This window comes from Mustela erminea, chromosome 1 (genome assembly GCF_009829155.1).
Source record: "Mustela erminea isolate mMusErm1 chromosome 1, mMusErm1.Pri, whole genome shotgun sequence".
Lineage (NCBI taxonomy): Eukaryota > Metazoa > Chordata > Mammalia > Carnivora > Mustelidae > Mustela > Mustela erminea.
Genome location: NC_045614.1, coordinates 160,900,883 through 160,925,571, shown reverse-complemented (window position 1 = coordinate 160,925,571; position 24,689 = coordinate 160,900,883). Strand labels below are relative to the sequence as shown.

Genomic DNA, 24,689 nt, shown 5'->3' with positions numbered 1-24,689 from the left:
AAAAAGGAATTCTGCCAGTTCACTGCCTGCAGATTCAAACTACAACTTTTCCCTGGGTCTCCAGGCTGCTTGCCCACTCTGTAGATTTTGCATTCGCCAAGCATCCACAATCATATGAGCCAATTCTTTAAAATAAATATTTCTCTCGATATACTGATAGGTATTTGGATATAGAGATGATGACAGATAACAATAGGTAGATGATAGATGATAAACAGATAGATGATAGATAGATGATAAATATCTCACTGTTCTTTTTCTCTTAGGAACCCTGACTAATACACTTACCTTCTGAAGAATGAAGCAGAAACAGAGAGAGAAACGACATCCTTCACCTAGCTCAAGTTTCTAAATATGTATAGTTCATGAGATCCACATGTATTCTTTTCTTGTGTTCTGTAGTCACTGAAAATCAAAATAGTGCTAATCTACTTCAAACTTGGTTTCTGATAATTCCCATTTAAGTATTGTTTTTTAAAAGCAACACCAATGAAAAAAATATTTCTGTGACTTAAAAACCTAACAAAGTTCTTCCTTGGGTTTATAAGACCACGATTTAATAAGCATTTTATGCTCTCTGCTTATAAAAATATACTTCTTGCTCCCCATTCTAATTATATAACCAATTCTACCACATTAAAAAATAAACAAAAAAATTCAGTAAAGGTCTTAGAAATAAACATAGTCAGATCTCTACAATAATTGGGCTTTTTTAGGCAACTAAGTTTTATTAGTTTGGTCTGGAAGGAAGGCAAAGAATGAAGTTGTGGGGCAACCTGGGTGGCTCAGTTGGTTAAGTGTCTGCCTTCATCTCAGGTCATGCTTCTGAAGTTCCAGGATCAAGTCCTGCATCTGGCTTTCTGCTCAGCGGAGAGTCTGCTCCTTCCTCTGCCCCTAAACCCTGCTCATGTGCACTCTCTTTCTCTCTCTCTTTCAAATAAAAAAATAAAATCTTTTTTTAAATGAAGTTGAATGATTAAATTTAGCTCAGATTGGGCTCAAGAATCGATTCCAGAAACAAGTCAGAGCTGACCTCAGAGGGCTTACTGAAATTGAGCTATAAATTAGATATTCTAGATTTTAAAGCTCAATTATAACAATATAGTTTAGTCTTTCCAGACCTCTCCAATCCTATTATATCTGGCTTCTCAGAAGCCTCAGGTCTGACAATTTCTTCCTTTGTCAAATTCACCAGCAACCAAGACTGAGGGTTTATAATGAGATAAAACTTAGGATGTGGGTAGTTTTGATGATGGTACTGTAGTTTCCACTTGGAAGTGTCAAAAAGAAATTTCTTTTTTATTTTATTTTATGCTATTATGTTATGTTAGTCACCACACAGTACATCATTAGTTTTTGATGTAGTGTTCCATGATTCATTGTTTGCATATAACACTGAGTACTCCATGCAATACATGCCCTCCTTAATACCTGTCACTGGGCTAACCCATCCCCCCCTCCAAAACCCTCAGTTTGTTTCCTGTAGTCCATACTCTCTCGTGGTTCATCTCCCCCTCTAATTTCCCCTCCTCCCTCTTTCCCTTTCTTCTCCTAATGTCTCCATTCTATTCTTTACGTTCCACATATAAGTGAAACTTTATGATAATTGTCTTTCTCTGCTTGACTTATTTCACTTAGCATAATCTCCTCCAGTTCCATCCCTGTCAATGCAAATGGTGGGTATTCATCCTTTCTGATGGTTGAGTAATATTCCACTGTATATACGGACAACATCTTTATCCATTCATCTGTTGAAGGGCATCTTGTCTCCTTCTACAGTTTGGCTATTGTGGACATTGCTGCTATGAACATTGCTGTGCATGTTCCCCTTCTTTTCACTATATCTGTATTGCTGGGTCATAAGGTAGCTCTATTTTTAACTTTTTGGGGAAACTCCATACTGTTTTCCAAAGTAGCTATACCAGCTTGCATTCCTACCAACAGTGTAAGAGGGTTCCCCTTTCTCCATATCCCCTCCAACATTTGTTGTTACATTTGTTGTTTCCTGCCTTGTCAATTTTGGCCATTCTAACTGGTATAAGTGGTATCTCATTGTGGTTTTGATTTGCATTTCTGTGATGGCTAATGATGTTAAACATTTTTTTATGTGTTTGTTAACCATTCTTATGTCTTCTTTGGAGAACTATCAGTTCATGTCTTCTGCCCATTTTTGACATAATTATTTGTTTTTTGGGTGTTGAATTTGAGAAGTTCTTTATCAACGTGAGACAGGACTTGGCTGAAATCCAAGAGGAGAACATAGGCAGTAATCTCTTTGACATCGGCCACAGCAACTTCTTTCAAGACACGTCTCCAAAGGCAAGGGAAACAAAAGCAAAAATGAAATTTTGGGGCTTCATCAAGATCAATAGCTTCTGCACAGCAAAGGAAACAGTCACCAAAAGGAAATTTCTAAGTTGTATTAGGTCTAAAGGGCATAAGTGAGGTGGGCTGGGGTTACTAGAAGAGAAAAATCAAAAACTGCAAGCTTTTTCCATAAAAGAACAAAGAGTAAACATTTGAGGTTTTGCAGTCTATATGGTCTCCATTGAAAGTATTCAATCTTATGATTGCAGCAAGAAAGCAAACAAGTATAATATATGAATAAATTGGCATGTTTTTTTCCCAATAAAACTTTAATTACAAAAATGAGCTGGCTGGATTTTACCCATGGGCTATAATTTACTGACTCTTGATTTAAAGTACACTGTTGGTGGGAATGCACGTTGATCTGGCCACTTTGGACAACAGTGTGGAGATTCCTTAAGAAATTAAAAATAGAGCTTCTCTATGACCCTGCAATGGCACTACTGGGTATATACCCCAAAGATACAGATGTAGTGAGAAGAAGAGCCATATGCATCCCAATTCATATTAGCAATGTCCACAATCACCAAACTATGGAAAGAACCGAGATGCCCTTCAACGACGAATGGGTAAAGATGTGGTCCATATACACAATGGAACATTATGCCTCCATCATAAAGGATGCATATGAGAGACTGTGGACTCTGAGAAACAAACTGAGGGGTTTGGAAGGGAAGGGGGTGGGGGGATGGGCAAGCCTGATGGTGGGTATTAAGGAGGGCATGTACTGCAGGGAGCACTGGGTATGGTGCATAAACAATGAATCTTGGAACACTGAAAAAAATTAATTTAATTTAAAAAATATAATATTTGAAAACTTCATTTAAATCAGTTATGAAGGCATCACTTAATGCCAGACCAGGCTCTTCTAACAGACTCCTATACTATCCAGACACAGACTTAGTTATATCTGCTAAGAACTAAATTGCCGATACTTCCAGACAAGATGACTACGACTTCTCATGCCAGAGATAAAACCCACAAGTCAGAATGTATTCTTAAATGTGCAAAAGGATTGTTTTCAGAAGAGAAGAAAATGCTTCTTTTCACAAATATTCCTCTAATTACTTTTACGATATTGGAAATGACTTTTAAACTTTGTTAACTGTTGATATAGGAGTCCTTTAGTTTTATTATCTCAACTTCAGCAAGTTGCCATGAAATTTTGATTTCATATCAAGTATCTTCACTGAAAATTCCTTATCCAGTCTTGCTTGAAGCTTCGTGTACACCAAAGTAGTAAAACAGATGTGTCAGCCTTCTGGTCAGTGGTCCTGTGATTTCTTTCTTTACTTTATTTATCTGAAACCAAATTTTCTTTAAAGTTCATAAAAATTATACTTTTACACTGTTAAGATCAGAAGCCTAATTTAATACTTTATATATATATATATATAGATAGATATATACAGAAACAAATGTGAATTGTGTTTGTTTTGTAGAAAAGTAACTTAATGACTCATTAGATTAGCCACCGAGGGCTGCCTTAATATAAAATGACCAACTTGGTCAAATTAAAAAATAACAAAACAGAAATGTATTTGTTTATATTTCTGGAATCCAAGAGTCTGAAACTAACATGTGAGTAGGGCTGTGTTTCTTCCAACAGCACAAGGGAAGAATCCTTCTTAGTTCTTCCAGCTTGTGGTGGCAACTAGCAATCTGCGGTGTTCCTCAGCTTGTAGACATGTCATTTCAATCATGGTCTCCATCTTCATATTGCCTCTCCCTGTGTCCTCTTCTTTTCTTTTCACTTCTAAAGACTCTTTTCATTGGATTTAGGCCCACTCTGATCCAGGATGATCTCTTCTCAAGAGCTTTAACTTAATTGCATCTTCAAAGATCCTTTTCCTAAATGCAGCCACATTCGCAAGATCCAGCTGGACTTTCTGTTGGGGGCGACACCATTCAACCTACCATTCTTGGGGAGGCACCACTGATGCATTGTTTCCAACCTTTAGAGTCATAGTTTATATAATTATTTTACTTATTTACCTATAATTATATAATTATTTTAATTATTTACCTGGAATCTAATTTTTCTAGATGGTGAAGTAATTGAGTGAAATTAGAAAGTATATTTATAAGACCAGCAATGCATTTTGGAGTCACGGGAATTATTTTTCAATGAAGTAAGGTATACAACAAAAATTAAAATTTAAAATATAAAGAAGAAGTTAAGTATAATGGCAACTTTGGAAGACAGTAGGGCTGAGTGGGGAACAGAGACAATAAATTACTAATATCTGCTAAGACCTATTTTTTAAACCCATTTTTCAAAAACTGAATGAGAATTTTTTCTTTTTTTTTATTAAGTTATGTTAATCAACATAGAGCACTTCTTTAGTTTTTGATGTAGTATCCATGACTCATATTTGTGTATAACACCCAGTGAAAATTTTTTAACATGCCATTGGTTTGTTTAGTGATCACCATTCTTGAAAAAGTCACTAAATAAGCACAGAAATCATTTTAGAATGAAAAAATTATGAACTCTTCATAAAACAGGCAATATTATATTTAGACACTTTTAAACAAGAGCCTATAACTACACAGAAGACGATTCAAGTTCTATTTTTTTTTAAGACGATTGACAGAGAGAGAGGTCACAAGTAAGCAGAGAGGCAGGCAGAGAGTGGGGGGAAGCAGGCTCCCCACTGAGCAAAGAGCCTGATGCGGGGCTTGATCCCAGGACCCTGAGATCATGACCTGAGCCGAAGGCAGAGGCTTAACCCACTGAGCCACCCAGAAGCCCCTAAGCTCTGTAGGGTTTTTTTGTTTGTTTGTTTTGTTTTGTTTTCATATTTTTTTAATTTTTTTATTTTTTATAAACATATAATATATTTTTATCCCCAGGGGTACAGGTCTGTGAATCACCAGGTTTACACACTTCATAGCACTCACCAAAACACATACCCTCCCCAATGCATAACCCCACCCCCCTTCTCCCAACCTCCCTCCCCCCAGCAGCCCTCAGTTTGTTTTGTGAGATTAAGAGTCACTTATGGTTTGTCTCCCTCCCAATCCCATCTTGTTTCATTTATTCTTCTCCTACCCACTTAAGCCCCCATGTTGCATCTCCTCTGCCTCATATCAGGGAGATCATTTGATAGTTGTCTTTCTCCGATTGACTTATTTCGCTAAGCATGATACCCTCTAGTTCCATCCACGTCGTCGCAAATGGCAAGATTTCATTTCTTTTGATGGCTGCACAGTATTCCATTGTGTATATATACCACCTCTTCTTTATCCATTCATCTGTTGATGGACATCTAGGTTCTTTCCATAGTTTGGCTATTGTAGACATTGCTGCTATAAACATTCGGGTGCACGTGCCCCTTCGGATCACTACATTTGTATCTTTAGGGTAAATACCCAGTAGTGCAATTGCTGGGTCATAGGGTAGTTCTATTTTCAACATTTTGAGGAACCTCCATGCTGTTTTCCAGAGTGGTTGCACCAGCTTGCATTCCCACCAACAGTGTAGGAGGGTTCCCCTTTCTCCGCATCCTCGCCAGCATCTGTCATTTCCTGACTTGTTGATTTTAGCCATTCTGACTGGTGTGAGGTGATATCTCATTGTGGTTTTGATTTGTATTTCCCTGATGCCGAGTGATGTGGAGCACTTTTTTAGGTAAGACGATTCAAGTTCTTAACATACAAACTGTACCAGCATCAAGCACACTTCTAATAGAACTATCGTTAAAAGATGACCATTACCCAAACTGTAATTGTCCATACCTGTTTGTTGCTTCGTTGAGTTCCCTGGTGTCCCAGAACTTCCCACTCCTGCACGTATGCACTCTGAAAAGACATATGGGGTGATCAGAAGAATAACATTAGTATTTCTGACTCCTACTTAAAGTCACAATTTTTTCACATTCTACATGCCATTTTTGGATTGCAGTTGCCAAAAGAAACATAAGTTATGACAGTCAAGACGCCTCAGGACAATTTTCCCCATGATGAACTTTGACTTTAACTTCTTACCTTTTTGGCATACACCTACTTTAGATGCAAAGTGTCTGTCACCACCCAGCTATCTTTATATTCAAGTCAAAGTATTTCTTATTCCTGGCTTATATGCATTTACTTTACCTCCAATCGTGAAAAGGGTTTTACCATCCATTATAGGCTTTGGGGCCACCAGTTAGTAGGTCAAGAAAGTTTAGTAGTGATGTGTTCATTGGGGGCTGGTATGGAACAAAAAAGGATTTTCCTAAGCATTGTTGAAATCATATCATATGGACAATGGTCTATTAAGTTCAAATCTTGTAAGGCAAACTCTAAGTGGGAATTGCTAATAAACTTTTTTTTTTTATTATTTTGAGCAGCAACTTCTGGCAAAGTACTCACCAAGAATAGAAACATCATAATAAACAATGCCCACTTGTCTCCAAGACAAGAGGTCCAGATAAGGAAGCAGCTATTTATATGATCAGAAGGTAAAGTTTTCAGGGTGATGATAGAAGTAAAATAATGTCCAGAAGTTAAAAAGAAAAAATGGTACTGGGAAAACTGGACAGCTATATGTAGAAAAATGAAACTCGACCATTCTCTTACACCATACACAAAGATAAACTGAAAATGGATAAAAGACCTCAACATGAGACAGGAATCCATCAGAACCCTAGAGGAGAACATAGGCAGTAACCTCTTCGATATCAGCCGCAGCAACTTCTTTCAAGATATGTCTCCAAAGGCAAAGGAAACAAAAGCGAAGATGAACTTCTGGGACTTCATCAAGATCAAAAGCTTCTGCACAACAAAGGAAACAGTCAGCAAAACAAAGAGGCAACCCACGGAATGGGAGAAGATATTTGCAAATGACAGTACAGACAAAAGGTTGATATCCAGGATCTATAAAGAACTTCTCAAACTCAACACACACAAAACAGACAATCATATAAAAAAAATGGGCAGAAGATATAGACAGACACTTCTCGAATGAAGACATAAAAATGGCTATCAGACCCATGAAAAAATGTTTATCATCATTAGCCATCAGGGAGATTCAAATTAAAACCACACTGAGATACCACCTTACACCAGTTAGAGTGGCCAAAATTAACAAGACAGGAAACAGCATGTGTTGGAGAGGATGTGGAGAAAGGGGAACCCTCCTACACTGTTGGTGGGAATGCAAGTTGGTGCAGCCACTTTGGAGAACAGTGTGGAGATTCCTCAAGTAATTAAAAATAGAACTTCCCTATGACCCTGCCATTGCACTTCCTCAAGTAATTAAAAATAGAACTTCCCTATGACCCTGCCATTGCACTATTTACCCCAAAGATACAGATGTAGTGAAAAGAAGGGCCATCTGTACCCCAATGTTTATAGCAGCAATGGCCACAGTTGCCAAACTGTGTAAAGAACCAAGATGCCCTTCAACAGACGAATGGATAAGGAAGATGTGGTCCATATACACTATGGAGTATTATGCCTCCATCAGAAAGGATGAATACCCAACTTTTGTAGCAACATGGACAGGACTGGAAGAGATTATGCTGAATGAAGTAAATCAAGCAGAGAGAGTCAATTATCATATGGTTTCACTTACTTGTGGAGCATAGTAAATAGCATGGAGGACAAGGGAAGATGGAGAGGAGAAGGGAGTTGGGGGAAATTGGAAGGGGAGATGAAACATGAGAGACTACGGACTCTGAAAAACAATCTGAGGGTTTTGAAGGGGTAGGGGGTGGGAGGGTGGGGGAACCAGGTGGTGGTATTGGAGAGGGCACGGATTGTATGGAGCACTGGGTGTGGTGCAAAAACAATGAATACTGTTATGCTGAAAAAAATTAATTAATTAAAATTTTAAAAAAAATGTTTAATTCTAAAAGAGCAAGGGTTAAAGGGAAGATTTTAACAGGTGATATTTGAGCTGGATCTCAGTAGATAAGTTCTGCAGAGAGAAAGAAGGAAATCTTTTTGCATACAAAAAGAAAAGTCATTTAGAAGAAGATAGGAAGCTCAGTGGGTTAAGCCTCTGCCTTCAGCTCAGGTCATGATTCCAGGGTCCTGGGATCAAGCCCTACATCTGGCTCTCTGCTCAGCAGGGAGCCTGCTTTCTCCCCCTCTCTCCCTGCCTGCCTGTCCGCCTACTTGTGATCTCTCTCTCTCTCTCTCTCTCTCTCTCTCTGTAAAATAAATAAATAAAATCTTTAAAAAAAAAAAAAGAAGAAGATGATAAGAAGCTACATGGGACTTTCAAAGAATTACAAATAGCTCAGTGTTGTCATTAAGTGAGAAAAACCAGATGTGCGATTAGAGTTGAGGCTGGTTATTGGCAAGTTCTCACTGTGGAAGGCGCAACACTCCTAGAAAGTGTTCACAAGAAAATGATACATCTCCAATACATCTAGAGTGGGTGCACCTGACTAGCAAAGAGAAACATTTTAGCATAAGATTTAAGGCAGTGTTTTTCTGAAGAAATTTTGAACCCACTGCTCCTCCAAGCTACCATTTACTTTAATAAAACACTGTTTTTAAAAATTAACAGTTTTTGAGCACTTGCTCAAAAGTTTGCTAGGAACAAATTTTGGGTAACTAGCATATGCTATTTATTTCAGTCTCCCCACACTGTCAAGTATTTTAACATCATCTTACAGACAAAGAAATGCAGACTCACGGTGATGAAGCAATTCATCCAAGGCTGCCCAGCTTGAAAGCTGCTCTAATTGCCCAACTATTCTTGTACAAAGGTCCTACAATTGAATAGAAACCAAGGCTTGGATCTAAAGAATGCACTGGGATAAAAGCAGTACCCAAATTAATCTAAATTAAGAGAGTCAATGAAGCAAATCCAACCCATGTTTTGGGGGAAACACAGAGACAAAGGTCTGAAAGAGTACATCAAATGATTAAGTCAATAGAATCAAGATTACAATGGTGTATGGACACAAGCAATATGAATTCCAAATCTGAACAGAAATAGTTAAGGTAAGGAGGACGGTGGGAGACAATTGCCAAAATTTGTGGGCCAAACTCATCACTCCCTCACTAGATTCTAAACTAGATTATATACTAGATTATAAATTCCATAAATGCAGGGATTTTCATTTATATTTTTCATTCCACATCTTCAGTGCTTAGAAGAGTGGTTTGCACAGCTGCCTGTCATGTAGGTGACTCAAACTGTGCTAAAAATATAAAGGTCAACACAACCTTACAGTAAACTGTACCTAAAGATATGGAGATTTAGTTTACAGAAGCAGTACAAAAGTCTTTTAGTCATATAGGAAGATGCTCGTACAACATTCATGGTAAAATAAATGCAAATTAAAACTATGCAGAAATACCATTTCTCACCTATTAGACTGCCAAAGGCCAAAAAATTGACAATGTATTTTGGAGCTGTGGAGTGATAGGCGTGCCAATATCAGGCTGGCAGGAATGTAGAGCATTACAATGTCCACAGAAGGAAATTTGGCAAGATATAGCAAAATTACATATGCATTTCTCTTCCCCAGCAATACCAAATCCCAGAATCTATCCTAAAGAAACGCAGGCAACAGTATGAAAAGAATATATGCAAGGACTATTCGTTACAACATTGTCGTGGCAAGACTTTGAGAAATAACCCAATGACCTCTCATAGAGGGTTAGTTTTCTATACTACGGTACATACACCAAATTAAATATAATGAAACTCTTAAAAAGAATGAGGGATAGCTCTATAAACTATTATGGAGGGATCTTCAAGATAAATTGGGTTTTTTGGGGGGTTTTTTTTTTTAAGATGTTATTTATTTATTTGACAGACAGAGATCACAAGTAGGCAGAGAGGCAGGCAGAGAGAGGGAGAGGAAAGCAGGTTCCCTGCTGAGCAGAGAGCCCGATATGGGGCTCGATCCCAGGACCCTGGGATCATGACCTGAGCCGAAGGCAAAGGCTTTAACCGTCTGAGCCACCCAGGCGCCCCATCCAAGATATATTGTTAAGAAGAAAAAGCAGGATACACAAAATCGTATATAGTACACTACTGTTCATCTAAGTGTGTATGTGTGTGTGTGTGTTCTTTCTTTCCTTGCTTATAATTTCAAAACTAAATGGATGAATTGGGAACAAGCATAGAAATAATAAGTCTCTGATTTTATAGATTTGACTTTGGAACCATGTAACCATTTTCTGTAATTATAAAACATGACCAAATTACTTGTAAACACTAAAATTATGAAGCAAAGTGAAACAAATGAACTTATGCAGGTAGAACTGGTTGCATAACCACATACAGAGAAGCTATTCCAACCGATTTTCAAAACACAACAGTTTGACTCTATTAGTGGAATGTAAGTTAATAACAAAAATAATTGCAAAAAAAAAATCTTTACCTATTTTCAATAATCATATTGTTAGTGTTAGTGGAAACTACACTAAAAAAGTCAAACATCTGTCCACCATACAACCTAACAATTCCAATCTCGGTATTTACTCAAGAGAAATGAAAATATATGTCCACACAAAGACTTGTGCATGAAACTCATAGCCGCTTTGTTCACAATGGCCAAAAGCTGGACACAACCTAAACATCAATTAATGGATACATGGGTAAATTGTCTGTGTGATGGAATATGACTCAGCAACAAAAGGAGTGCACAGCAACCTTGATGATTCTCAAACTCATTCTGTTGTGTGAAACAAGCAGACACAAAGAATATACACTATACACTGCACAAAAGAACGCTGCTGAGATGAAATGCTAACTCATCAGTCTGTGGTGCCAAACAGCAGATCAGTGGTTGCCTGCAGATAGGGACCAAGGCAAGGATGGACTGCAAATATACATGAAAGAATGTATGGGGAATGATGGAAATGTCCTGTGTCTTGTTTGTGAGGATTCACAGGAATAGGTCAAAACTCATCAAATTGTACCTTTTAAATGGATACGGTTAATTGTACATAAATTGTCCCTCAATTGAACTAAATACAGTATCAGAAACATCAGGTTTTAACACATGTAACTTTAGAACATGCATCCACACAAACACAAAACAAAATACAAATGGAAAAACCCTTTACACTGAAAATAATGGTTAAAAAAAAAAAAAAAACTTTTCCATCTAAGTCAAAAGTATCAGTAGAAGTAAGATTGTTTTGTGATTTTAGTACAAATGAAACCTCTTACTCACTTTGAGCACCAGAAGTTTCCTTTCCCAAATCGTCATTGTCATATGCCTGAGCAAGCATACACCACCCACATGCAGACATTGTATGGGCATGACTGTGCAAAGCCATACTCCAAAGGCTTCCTCCAGTGAAGGGGGGAAAAGGCTCTCAGAAAGAACACATGGTTTTTTGTGTGAGGTTAAATAGTTTTTATCTCTTCTAAAACCCTGTGGTCTGCTGTGCTGTCCTGACTAAAAAAGGGAGAGATAGGCATTGTTCATACTTAAACCACTCCCAATAAAAACCCCTGGTCCAGCAACTGCTAGTAACCTAATTAGAATGTGGATTATGCCATCCTCCAATAGTTACTAGGGTTGCTAAAATTCATGTATTTCCGGCATATGGGGATGGGAAACGGAAAAGTTAAAGATCTCTTGTCCTTTCATTCATTTGCAGGTTCTTTGAGGAGAAGGCATACAAAGCAGTAAGGAGGCTAAAACAATGAATTTTAAGTTAAAATAATGCTTAACTGGGGGACAAAATTGGAGCCTAAACCATTTGTTATGCTCTAATAAGATGCCCAAGTGTCTGCAAAAGAAAATCATGTGGCATAGTTCCATTTTTAAGTTTCTTTTGACATTTCTTTACAGAACCTGGAGCCTCTATGCTAGTACTAACAAGAACTCATTCTTACTGCTTATTATGGTCTTTCCGTCGTCACTGGTCATCTTTCTTGTTATTTAACATTGAATTTACTACTTTGAAAAATACAGAATACACTGAAATAAATACATTTCAACACATTGAGATACATGGAAATACCCTGATATGGTGTGTATGTGTGTGTGTAACAGAAAACCAAGTAACAGAATTATTTCACTCTACATTTGATGTTTCAAGCTTTCAAACTTCAGAACTCTACTGGTTATTATAACAAATATAGTGCTGAACCATCATGGATTAGCAATGGCTACAAAATATGAGAGATATGAGTTTTCTCACTCTGTTTCATTTTAGATAATTAAATGAATTCATATGCTCTAGGTTCCCCCTCTGCAAAACACAGACTCTCATTCTTAAACTAATGAGAGGAATAACTCATGAAAAGTATTCAAAGCACATGACAGACTGAGGTATTAAACCTAGTCATAAAGAAGCAGTACACTTGGGCGCCTGGGTGGCTCAGTGGGTTGAGCCGCTGCCTTCGGCTCGGGTCATGATCTCGGGGTCCTGGGATCGAGTCCCGCATCGGGCTCTCTGCTCAGCGGGGAGCCTGCTTCCCTCTCTCTCTCTCTCTCTCTGCCTGACTCTCCATCTACTTGTGATTTCTCTCTGTCAAATAAATAAATAAAATCTTTAAAAAAAAAAAAAAAAGAAGCAGTACACTTCACCTAAAGAGTCAAGGTTTCATTTAAAATAAATGCAACTTTGAGGCTGAGATCTTAATCACACAAAGATCTGGAAACTCAAATTATGCTGCTAGAACAATCTTTATTTAGCTACACTAAGTACGTAAGTTTTTCTAGTCAACAGTATGGTAAAGTCAATACAATACAGAAACCTTTACTTTCAACCTTTACTTCTGGCTCCAGAAAGCTTTAAATACCAAACTTAACATTTTAGTTAGTGAATATTTGTATTGCATTTTATAAAACCTCACCTTGCAGATGTAGGTTAGACATAAAAGTATTATTTCCCAACAGTTATGAATGGATTCAAGCAAGAATTTGTGAAATTAAATTATGTCTTTTTTTACAGATACTGAGGAATTGTCACCCAAATAGGCTACCTCTATTTCTTCCTCTAATGCAATGGTTTTCACATCGGGATCTAGGAATTATGAAAGTCCATGGTAGCCAAACAAAAAATCTATGAACTTTCTAACCTTTGGAGGAGGAAGCCTAAATCATAATTTTATTTCGATATATAATTAAAAAGCAGTATCATCCTGTAGGAATAAATGAAATCATCACTAATTCTTCCCCAAATTCTGTTATTTATATATACCTAATAGGAATGCTTGAACTAAAAGACTTATCTGAATCTTTTTTCTACTAAAGCTGCCTGAAGCCTAATACATTAATTTTATGATAAATTTTGGAAATAAAGGAAACATTTTCTGCCTTCTAAGATTATGATCAGATTATGATCACTAGTAGTTTTCATTCAAAGGGAAGAATGGCCCCCTATCAGTTATTTTAGAACTTTTGGACTGATGGAGGGCAACTTGAAGCTATATTAATATTCCTTTATTAAACTACAGTAGCTAGGCACTAAATAAATGCCTATTTATCCTGGAGTGTCAATTTACTGTGAACAATAAACATTAACCAAATAATCAAATAATTATGTGAAATTGCAATAACAGCAAATGGAAAGTATAAAAATGTACCCTGAGCAACTTATCCTTGTCTCGAGGTGGTGGACAGCCCCTAAAGTGGTTCCCAATGTTCTCTCTTCCTGATATTCATGTCTGTAAAATTCCCTCCTCTTGACTGCGGGTTGGACTCACTCATACACTTAATGACTACAATACATAAAAGTGATGGATATCAGTGCTGAGAGTCAATTATAAAAAGACTGCGGTTTCCAGTGTGTGCTCACTCGTGCTCCATCTCTCTCTCTCTCTCCCCCTTGGGTCACTGCAAGAAAATAAATACTTGTTTGGGGATAATTTATTATGTAACAATAAGTAATTAATACAAGATCTAATAGACAAGAAGCCAATAATAAGAGTGAGAGAGAGAGAGGAAAGAATATTCTAAATAAAATACTATTATGTGCAGGTGACACGTGCCTGAAGGGATTATAGAAAACTAAGATCTGAAGACCCAGGGCTGGGCCTCCTGGGTGGTATAGTTAGCTAAGCTCTAGACTCTTGGTTTCAGCTCAGATCATGGTCTCAGGGTCATGATCTCAAGGTTGTGGGATCATTGGGCTCCGTACTCAGTGAGGAGTCTGCTTAGATTTCTCTCTCTCTCTCTCCCTCTCCCTCTGCTCCTCATACCCCCTTCCATGCTCTCTCTCACAAAAACAAATAAATGTCTTAAAAAAAAAAAAAAAAAGGAAGGAGGGAAGAAGAAAGGAAGGAAAGGGAACCACACCATGGCCAAAAAGAAACAATCTCATTTTTTCCTATTATTCTAGTCTCACATAATGATTTCAGAAAAAATTTTCCCTGAGACAAATTTATCTTTCTATGGAAGGGGAACAGAAGAGAAAAATAAACATTTGCCATTTTAGCTATATGAGACATAACATATTTTTTAAATGAAAACTTTCTCCTTTATATGTTCATATGTATTACAGCTTAATATCTCCATTATCATGAATCCTTGTGTCCGAAAAAGAAAGAAACTGAAATACAAAATAGGAGATTTCTTTTTTTTTAAGATTTTATTTATTTATTTGACAGAGAGAGAGATCACAAGTAGGCAGAGAGGCAGGCAGAGAGAGAGGGGGAAGCGGGCTCCCTGCTGAGCAGAGAGCCCGATGCGGGGCTCGAACCCAGGACCTTGAGATCATGACCTGAGCAGAAGGCAGAGGCTTAACCCACTGAGCCACCCAGGTGCCCTGAGATTTCTTACCTTAAATCATATTTGTTATTTCTGCACCAGAACTTTTTCAAGGAAAAAAAACTGTTTTGCAGGCATTTGAAATTTTAGGATAAAAATTATTTATATTAATGTACTATAACTATAAACTTAAGCATGAGTAAATCTCACACATACTATTCAGCAAATGAAAACAATGATAAAATAATATACAGAGTATGATTTCATCTACATGCAAACAAAAAAAGGCAAAATAACTCTTATTGTTTAGGGCTGGATACATACGTGGTAAAATGTAAAAAAAAAAAAAAAAAAAAAAAAGGCAGGGAATTATTATCCCAAAAGATAACAGCTTACAGCAAAGGTTGGGCGGTAGAACTTACATAAACTTTCATAAACATTCACTGTGTAATTGTTCTTTGAAATGCACATATGTAATACACTCAGCAATATATATGTTAATATAAAAGAAAATTAAAATAACAAGTTCAAAGAAACACAAAAACTACAATTTGTATATACATGTTTTAATATAACAATGTGAGCAACTGGGACGCCTGGGTGGCTCAGTTGGTTAAGCAGCTGCCTTGGGCTCAGGTCATGATCCCAGCGTCTTGGGATCAAGTCCCACATTGGGCTCCTTGCTCAGCAGGGAGCCTGCTTCTCCCTCTGTCTCTGCCTGCCATTCTGTCTGCCTGTGCTCGCTCTCTCCCCCTCTCTCTCTCTGATAAATAAATAAAATGTTAAAAAAAAAAAAAAAAACCAATGTGAGCAACTGATCCCTGTGTCACAGCATCAATGATGTTGCATTGTTATGCTTTAATTTATAAATATGATTTGCATTTTCAAAGGTATTTATTTAGTAGCAGACAACACCTAATTAGGTGTTCAATAAGCAAAATATTGGATGGGAACCCAAAGTTCTAGCAGAACAAATTCAGAAAAACAACAAAATTAGAGTAAAGAAAATTGACCAATATTTTGGCTCTTCTATTTATTACTTCTACAGTCTTGCACAGATTACTCTCTGAATCTCAGTTGCTTAATCCATACATGTAAGAATTTAGTATCTGATAAAAGTGGTCATTCAAACTCATATGGGGAAAGATAATTACTTATATCCTTGATATATGGTATTAGGAAACTTATCTAGTCATTTAGGAAAACAACAACAACAGATTCCTACCTCACTTGTCACACAAAAAGAAAATAAAATGAACCAAAGACAGAAATCATTGATAGATGATAGATAGATTAACTGGAAGAAAGCATGGGTGTTTTGTTTTGTTTTTTTAATCTTAAATGGAACATGGACTGAGTAACACGTGGTTTGCCAGGTTTCCTGGGACATAAGATGTTTAATGCTAAAACCAGGAAAGTCAGGGCACATGGGTGACTCAGTCAGTTAAGTGTCTGCCTTCCTGCTCAGGTCATGATCCGGGTTCTGGAATCAACCCCCCCCACTCCCCTCTGACTCTGTGCTCAGTGGGGAGCCTGCTTCTTTCTCTCCCTTCACTGCTCACCCTGCGTATGCTCTCTCTCTCTCAAATAAATAAATAAAATATTTTAAAAAATAAAAATAAATTTAAAAAATAAAAATAAAAGCAGGAAAGTCCGAGGCAAACTGGGACAGTTGTCACTGTGAGTAAAAAACCTTCTAACCCTGGTACAAAACAGAAACCACAAAAGAAAACATGGAGAAAGATGACTATAGAAAGAATCTTACATTTCTGCATGGCAAAAAGAAAAGAAAATGTGTAAACTAATGCTGACAATCAAAAACCTGTGGAATATTTTGAACATTTACAATAAACAAAAGACTAATTTCCTCCAAAAAATATACAGAAAACACATAAACCAGGAAAAAAAACAGAGAGAGAGAGAGAGAGAAAGAGAGAGAGATGGACAACCCAATGGAAAAAATGGGCAAAAGATACGAACAGGCCAATAAAAGATAAGGTTAAGTAGTATGTTGAAAGGTGACTTAGATGATAACTATAATTATATTCTTCAGATACAACACAGAGAGAAAAATAAAACACCCAAATGGTTTATAAAAAGGAAGAGTGAGAAAAAAGTTTAAGTATCAAGCTCCAAAACATAAGAATCCAATAACGAATTCCATGGATGAATAAAATTTGAAAGCCAAAAGAATTATGGTAAATAACAAATTTGACCCTAGTTTCCAAAATGATATCATCAAAAATCCTCTATCAGTTGGTCAGGATACTATGCTAATAAAACCCATATTGCTGGGTTAATTTTTTTTTTCAGGCAATTACCATCACATAGTCTGAAATTAGTGAATAGGGACAGATTTGTTCCCTAGCCCAGGACAGATGTTGTACAAATGTGTAACAATTACCACAAGGGACAGTGTGTTGAATGGATAGTGAATATTTATACATATCAATATGCAAAGCTATATGTACTAGAATGTTAATTTCAGCATAGTTTATAATTCCAGAAAACAAAACAACTAGGAAGTTGATCTCTAAGAGTTAATTAAATAAATTTTGAAATAATACCTATGAAAGATATTTGAAAACTGCAAAATAATAATTAAGATACCACCTTTTGAATGTAAAATTCAGATGGTGTTATGTGCTTGATATACATAATTTAACTTTACCCTCTCAGAAACCCTAGATTCTAGGTCAGGGGTTTGGGGTAAAAAAATCTCCCAATTTTAAAGTAGTGGCAACTAATTCAGATTTTTTTTAAATGTTACACAAGCCAATGAAAAGTGTCTGCAAGCCAGATCTAGTCCATAGGCTGCCAAATTGCTGTCTCTGATACGGAAATTAGAGAATAGGCCAAAATCAAAATCTCAAAAACATTTATAATCAGATAGCTGTTGGAAGAAGCAGAGTTAGCAAAAATGATGAAGAAAGTAAATGCAATGCCATAAACCAGGGAGGAGATTCAAGACAGGAATCATCAAAATCAAATCACATAGGAAGGGACACCTGGGTGGCTCAGTCAGTAAGCATCTGCCTTTGGCTCAGGTCACAATCCCAGGGTCCTGGGTTCGAGCCCCTCATCGGGTTTCCTACTCAGTAGGAAGACTGCTTCTCCCTTTTTCACTCCCCCTAGCTGCTGTTCCCTCTTTCGCTATGTCGCTCTCCGTCAAATAAATAAAATAAAATAAAATAAAATCACGTGGGAAAAGCCTTAAGTTAAGGACTAAGAGGCTTTATGATTTACTAACAAGAAAGTGGTCAGAGAGCTGTAGCGTCTGTAAGAGAGTAGTGTTAAGACAGAGGTAGGAGTACAAGATTGAAAGGAGCCAAGCAGAAACAACGGTCAGCACATGGAGACTTACTCTTTCAAGACCCTGAAAGTATGGGAGAATGACAAGAGTCTTTATCCTTTCGTGTCAAACCTGAGAGAGATGGATGGGATGATATTTGGAACTATGAGGAGGGAGAAGGTATCTAACAGAGGAGAGCACAGCTTATCTGTAGACAGAAAGGGAGGGAGCTAGAATTTACACCAGCAGGATCCTAGTGGTACTGGCAGGAAATGAGGCCAAAGCAAAGTGGAAGTTTGCTTTTGAAAAGACTGATACTGGGACTCTTGGGTGGCTCAGTTGGTTAAGTGACAGACTCTTGATTTCATCTCAGGTCATGATCTCGGGGTCCTGGGATCGAGCCCTGCTTTGTGCTCCCTGCTCGGTGGGGAGTCTGCTTGAGGATTCGCTCTCCTTCCCTCTCTCCCTCTGCCCATACCCCAGCTTTCTTGCTCTCACTCTTTCTCTCTCAAGTAAATAGATAAGTTGAAGAAGAAGAAGAAGAAGGTGCAGGAGGAGAAAAAGAAAAAGAAGGGGAAAATACATGGTCTCTTAAAAGAGAAGCAGAAAGGTCAAGAGAAGTTACAGACACAGATATTTGGGGGAAGCTCATGTTGAGGAACATTTTTGGAGTATCTTTATTTAGCATCCGTACCTGTGCAGAGCCCTGGGGGGCTGATAGGATGCATGAAGTAAGGTCTCTACCCTCAGGAAGGTCATCATTTGGTTTAAGAAATCCACAGTGGATGACAGGAAAGCAAAAGTGAGCAGCCATCTGCTGAGTATGCAGGATAAGAGGGATAGTTTGCGTGATAAAGAACTAAGAGAGTGTTTAAATCCAAGCTCCCATCAGAACCATCTGCAAAGATTTATGAAAGCCCAGATCTCAGACTCTGCACCCTGATTAGTCTGATTGAGTAGATTTGAGTTGACATCACAGTATCTTTAATGATTTAGGTTCCTATAGGTGACTCTCAACTAGCTTATTTACTGGTTTAGAATAACCCTTGGGGAACATCTAGGAAGGATCCAACAAACAAGAGATGGGATGATTTTTTAGAAAATAAAAGTAACATGGTTTCATCATTTTGACTTGGACATTTTTTTCTGAAAAATTGTCAGTACCACAAAACAAGATCATATAACCAGATACTCTCATATTACGTAATAGTTCACCTTCAGGGAGAGGTAGCATTTCATGGCAAACTAACCAAATGGCAAGGAAAAAGAAAATAAGTCACTAAACAACTAACAGCTACATATACACACACCCAGTCTGGAAAAGAACCTTGACCAAATCACTGAATGTTCTCAGATGACACCCTTTGATCACACTCAGGTTTCCCCTATATTGGTTGAAAGAAATTAGATGCTGCTTTCTCCTAACTGTGATCCTTTCTCCTTTTGTTACTGCCAAATGTCTGGAATGAATGGTCTGTGACCACAGCCTCAATTTCCTCCACACCCACCCTCTCCTCAACACCAGCAATCTTGTGGCTCCTATACCCTTCCATTCAGAACCCAGTTTTCAAGGTCACCAGCTCCTTTGGCCTTTTTTCAGGACTGGTGCCCCTGGGTTGTTGGAAGATTCTGATGCTATTAACCACTTCCCTTTCCTGGTGAATCCCTTTTCTTACCCCCTACCCCCTGTCTCCTTCGCTTTCTCTGCAAGCCCGTCTTTCCCTTAGGCACGTTAATGCAGACATTCCCCAGTGTCTCATCTGCCCAGCTTTCTCTCTGCACCTTTTCTCATCATTCTCCCTCACTCCCAGAACCCCAACTGAGCCTCAATACAGTTGATTTCTCTTTGGTTTTTTGTTTTTGTTTTATTTACCACTGCAGTCATAGTTCAGTTCCCTCTGCCCTTCATACAAGGTGCTTGACCTGCCTGGAATGTGAGTCCCTCAATGCTTCCTGCCTCGCTCTTTTCTGCTTCTCTTCATCTCAAACATCACTTCCAAAGGGAAGCCTTCCCTGACCCTCACAGACGAGACTATACTTACCAATTACACATTTCCATGTCACCCTCTCTTTCTCCTTACACATTACTTATGTGCAATAGTTTATTTAATGCTCACCTCTCCTCTGAGAGTCTGAGCTTCATGAGAGCATGATTTATGTCTGTCTTGTTCAAGTATCGCCAGCATGAAGCACAGTTCCTCACACATGACACACACACCCTTACTTACTAACTAAAAAAATAACTAACCCACATTTTAGCCTTGCCTTCTTTTTCCTAGACAGGAATCTCCTATTATCCCACACATACTTGCCACATCTCTTTTACCTTGTATGTTTGATACCATGGATGAGTTTCAAGCTCAGTTCATTTACTAAAAAGTTGGGTGGTATCTTTAGTAATTCCTTGAACAAATGCTGGGCTTTATTTGCCCACGTATGAAATGAAATTTGAAGGTTTCTAAAGCCCTTCCTGTTTGAAAACTATATTTCTCAAAAGTCTCCTACATCTCCTTCATTTCACGAATGAGGAAATTCTTGTCAAAGAGGGTAAACAATTTCTTAAAGATGACACAGTTAGTGGTTAAAAGTATACCTCACGACAAACCTTTAAACGTAACACAGATATACAAGAATCAAGAAATTTAGGGAAAAGAGATTGAGATTTTTTTTTTAAGATTTTATTTATTTATTTGAGAGAAAGAGGAAAAAAATCACAAGCAGGGGGAGCCACAGAGAGAGAGGAAGAAGCAGGCTCTCCGCTGAGCAGGGAGCCGAATTCTGGACTCTATCCCAGGACCCTGGCTGGGATCATGACCTGAGCGGAAGGCAGATGCTTAATCAGCTGAGACACCCAGGCGCCCGGAGATTAAGATTTTACTGAGAAAATGCAAAGCACCAAAATATTCCATGCATGGATGAAATATGGAAGCAAAGGGGCATTAAATAATATACAGTACATTCAATTTCACTGTAAATATCTACCTTTCCCCATCTACCCAAAAATATCATTCAAGATCCATTTTTTCCATTAAGACTTCAACAGCTCTAATCCACTGTAATATCTACCATCTTTGGGACCAATTTAAAATATTCTCCAATTATTTTGTCTTACCTTGATCTCCCTAATTTATATTGCTAATAACTTTTAGCCACTATTCACAAACACATCATAAACAATTCAGTGTTCCTAATACTTTTTATTACTTTATTAATTGCTTAAGCATAGATGTTTAGAGGAAGCCATTATGCAAATTCATAACTCTCAAACTAGAAAAAGGAGACAGGACTGAAATTAATGAAAATAAACCCTTTCTCTTTTGCAATTGTTTTTTATCTTTCGCAAACATGCTGAAGCTACCAACCGCCCTGTTTTGATTTTTAGTTCCTCTTCTTGTTACTTCCTGCCCTCTAGTGGAAGACAATGACAAATGAACCAAATAAGCCCAAAGAAGTAAAAAAGTGGAGGAGTCCTTAGTAATCAGGATCTTAGTACCAGTGACTTTGATAAAAGGTAGAATCAAGTTGATTAGGATAGCAAGATATAATGTGAACACAAGAAAAAAAGCTGGAATACAGATAGGCTACAGTAAGGAGATTATGAGGGAAGAAGACCAGACACAGCATTGGAGAGCCTTGCTAGACCGTGGACCGCTTAGATTGTTTTAATTTTTCCCTGCAGGCATTTTTTTAATAAACTTTGCCTACCAACTACCACATTGCTTGAATTCATAGGCAAATAAATCCACATAAAAGCAATAGCACTACTGGGTATTTACCCTAAAGATACAAAAGTAAAAAGATTTTTTAAGTGCTATGTTTTACACTGAAGTCATTAGCTCTTTTTTTTTTTAAAGATTTTTATTTATTTATTTGATAGAGAGAACACAAGCAGGGGAAGTGGTAGTCAGAGGAAGAAGGAGAAACAGCCTCCCCACTGAGCAGGGACCCCCAACACAGGGCTCGATCCCAAAACCCTGGGATCATGACCTGAGCCAAAGGCCAATAAACCACCCAGGCCTAGTTCTGAAGTCATTAGTTCTTAGGCGCCTTTGTGAATTCATCTTGTACAACAAATTGAGTTACTTCTGTTTGGCAGTATTAATAACAAAGCAGTATTAGTAATAAAGACGTAAAGTCATACCCCAAGTAGTTTGCTTCTCGTTATTCTAAATTATTTCATGGTGAATTTATCATGTAAATCTCTGCATGTAATGTAATTTGCTTTTTTGTATCCTGATCCTAAATATTTCGATAACTTTGCAATTATATAAGCACAGCTTTCAGAGATTTGACTTAGGTAGTATCTTCTGGTTACATTCAGAAACAGTTTTAAAATGCAAACCTTTAAAACATTACAATTCAAAATTACCATTACGATTTCATCTTGATTTTTTTTGTCCTTTACCCAAAAGTCATAATGTGATCTGACATGAAAAATAGCCTCTTGCCTGGCTGGCTTCCCTGCCAAGTTGGGTCTTTGCTTCCCATAATCAGATCTCAACTACTGAAATATTTAGATTACTTGATTTTTCTTAAGTGAGTAAGCAGTCCATTAAGCCCATAACCAAGCATGGGCATAATTTTTTTTTCCATGGTGTTAAAAATAGTGGTGCTTTTTCGTGAAAGGCATAAGCCTATTCAAATGTCTGGTGATGCTACAGGCGGGACTGGGTGTGACTCTGTCACTGACAAGTGGTGTTGGACAAATCAATTCACCTCTCCAGGCCTCAATTTCTACCTTCATAAAATGGAAAACTGTCTTCAATGCCTACTTCACTGGTTTGCTTTGCAGATCAAAGGACAAAAAGTATATGAAAATTCTGCTTAGAAAGGCACAGGAATACAATACGATTATTTTACTTGTGCTCACCAGGAAGACTGTCATGTGGAAAACAGTTTTGCTGGAAGGTAGTCAGTATTTTCAAGTCTTTTATTTCTTCAATGATCAAATTATGAAATGTAATGCCAACTACACTGTTCCCTTGTGGCTGCTCCCATTTACTAAAAGTGAAACCTGAAAACTCCCTCCCACATCAACTCCTACCAACCCTCTGTAGTGAAACCAGGACACCCCCCCCCGCCAAGAGCCCCCAGTGTCCTACAACTCCTATGAGAACCTAGATGTTGCAGTGCCCTCTCATCCAGAAAGTGTCTTTTACAGCCTACACGTCTTAAAGATAAATACAGACATACCTCACAGATGCACCGCCACGCTGTGTGTGCGTTCTATTTTAGAAAGCACCTGGCCATAGAAAGCGATTAAAAGCCATAAACTCTCCTAATTTATACTGTGAACAATATGGACCTGAATGAGGTGGGATTAATTTTTTTGAAGGGCAGAGAGAACCCAGATGACTTGGCTCGTTACTAGAAAATACTTAATTTATTCTGCCTCTTTCAGAAAAGGGGAGGGGGAGAACGTGGAAATAAGGAAGTAGGCAGTGAGGCAAATTATAGATACCTATAGTACCATAGGATACAAAGTAAAATAAGTAAGACCAAGCACAGAGTAAGGAGAATAAAATGAAATAAATCTGAGAGTAACCCCTGACCCCATCTCTTGTGACCACATTATCTTGCCTCGCTCCACAAGAAAAGCAAAGCAAACTTAGCAAAAGCTGAGCTACGTTTCTGGCCATGCTCCTGTTGCTCTCTCACAGACAATTGAGACTTACCGAGGGCTAAGTAGACAGTCAAAATCGGTAGAAGCCGTGGTTTAGGAGTTCTCCTAGTGCAGGGCATTGCCGATTTCTTGTATTCTGCCTTTACTTGGTACTTTGCCTCCACACAGGTATGAAAGGAGCTCTGGACATGGTGGGGCTCTCCCTGGTGAGCGGCTCGGGGCTGGATCCTCTTAGCCCATCCACAGCAGGACACTCCCTTTCTACCAACCTCCTCCTTCCACTCTGTGTCTCAGGCTGATTCGTAAGTTGGAACAGAAGAAACTCTTCTCTGGAACTTGACACAGCAATAGATTTCCTGTATGCAGTGAAGCGAAGACGGAGGAAGCAGATTGACTGAGGTCTCTTTCAGCTCATTGGTCCCCCTCTCACTTCTGCTGCTCACAGATCAACTTTACAGTAAAGCACTGAATGTGCCCAAGATAAACAGATTTGTCTAAACTTTGGATCACAAAGCAAAACAGGATATGTATCTGTCCTTGGCCCATCGCTTTACATTTCCCAGTCACAGTAACTTTTAGAAGCTTCTCTGTGTTGAAGAACTACGCAGCCTCAATAATGAAGTTTGGAGGAAAATATAAGGTCTACAACTCTAGAAGAATCATAATGAGATTAATTTCCTACTGATACTATAATTGATTACCACAAACCCAGTGACTTTAAAAAAACACAAATGTATCTTACAGTTCTAGAGGTCAGAAGTCTGAAATAGACCTTCCAGGACTA

The 24,689-nt window shown here is 38.0% G+C and overlaps 1 protein-coding gene across 1 annotated transcript in view; it reads right to left on the bottom strand.

Annotated features, from left to right (window-relative positions):
• Nucleotides 1-24,317, bottom strand: part of LOC116594003 (cell surface glycoprotein CD200 receptor 1-like) — a 134,921-nt gene extending 110,604 nt beyond the window's left edge. The window contains exons 1-2 of the mRNA XM_032348829.1: nucleotides 23,958-24,317; nucleotides 6,109-6,171 (exon numbers count right to left, since the gene is read on the bottom strand). Of these exons, the coding sequence (XP_032204720.1) occupies nucleotides 6,109-6,171; nucleotides 23,958-24,024 (130 nt within the window). The 5' untranslated portion in view covers nucleotides 24,025-24,317. The remainder of the gene's footprint in view (nucleotides 1-6,108; nucleotides 6,172-23,957) is intronic.
• Nucleotides 24,318-24,689: the final 372 nt, after the last annotated feature.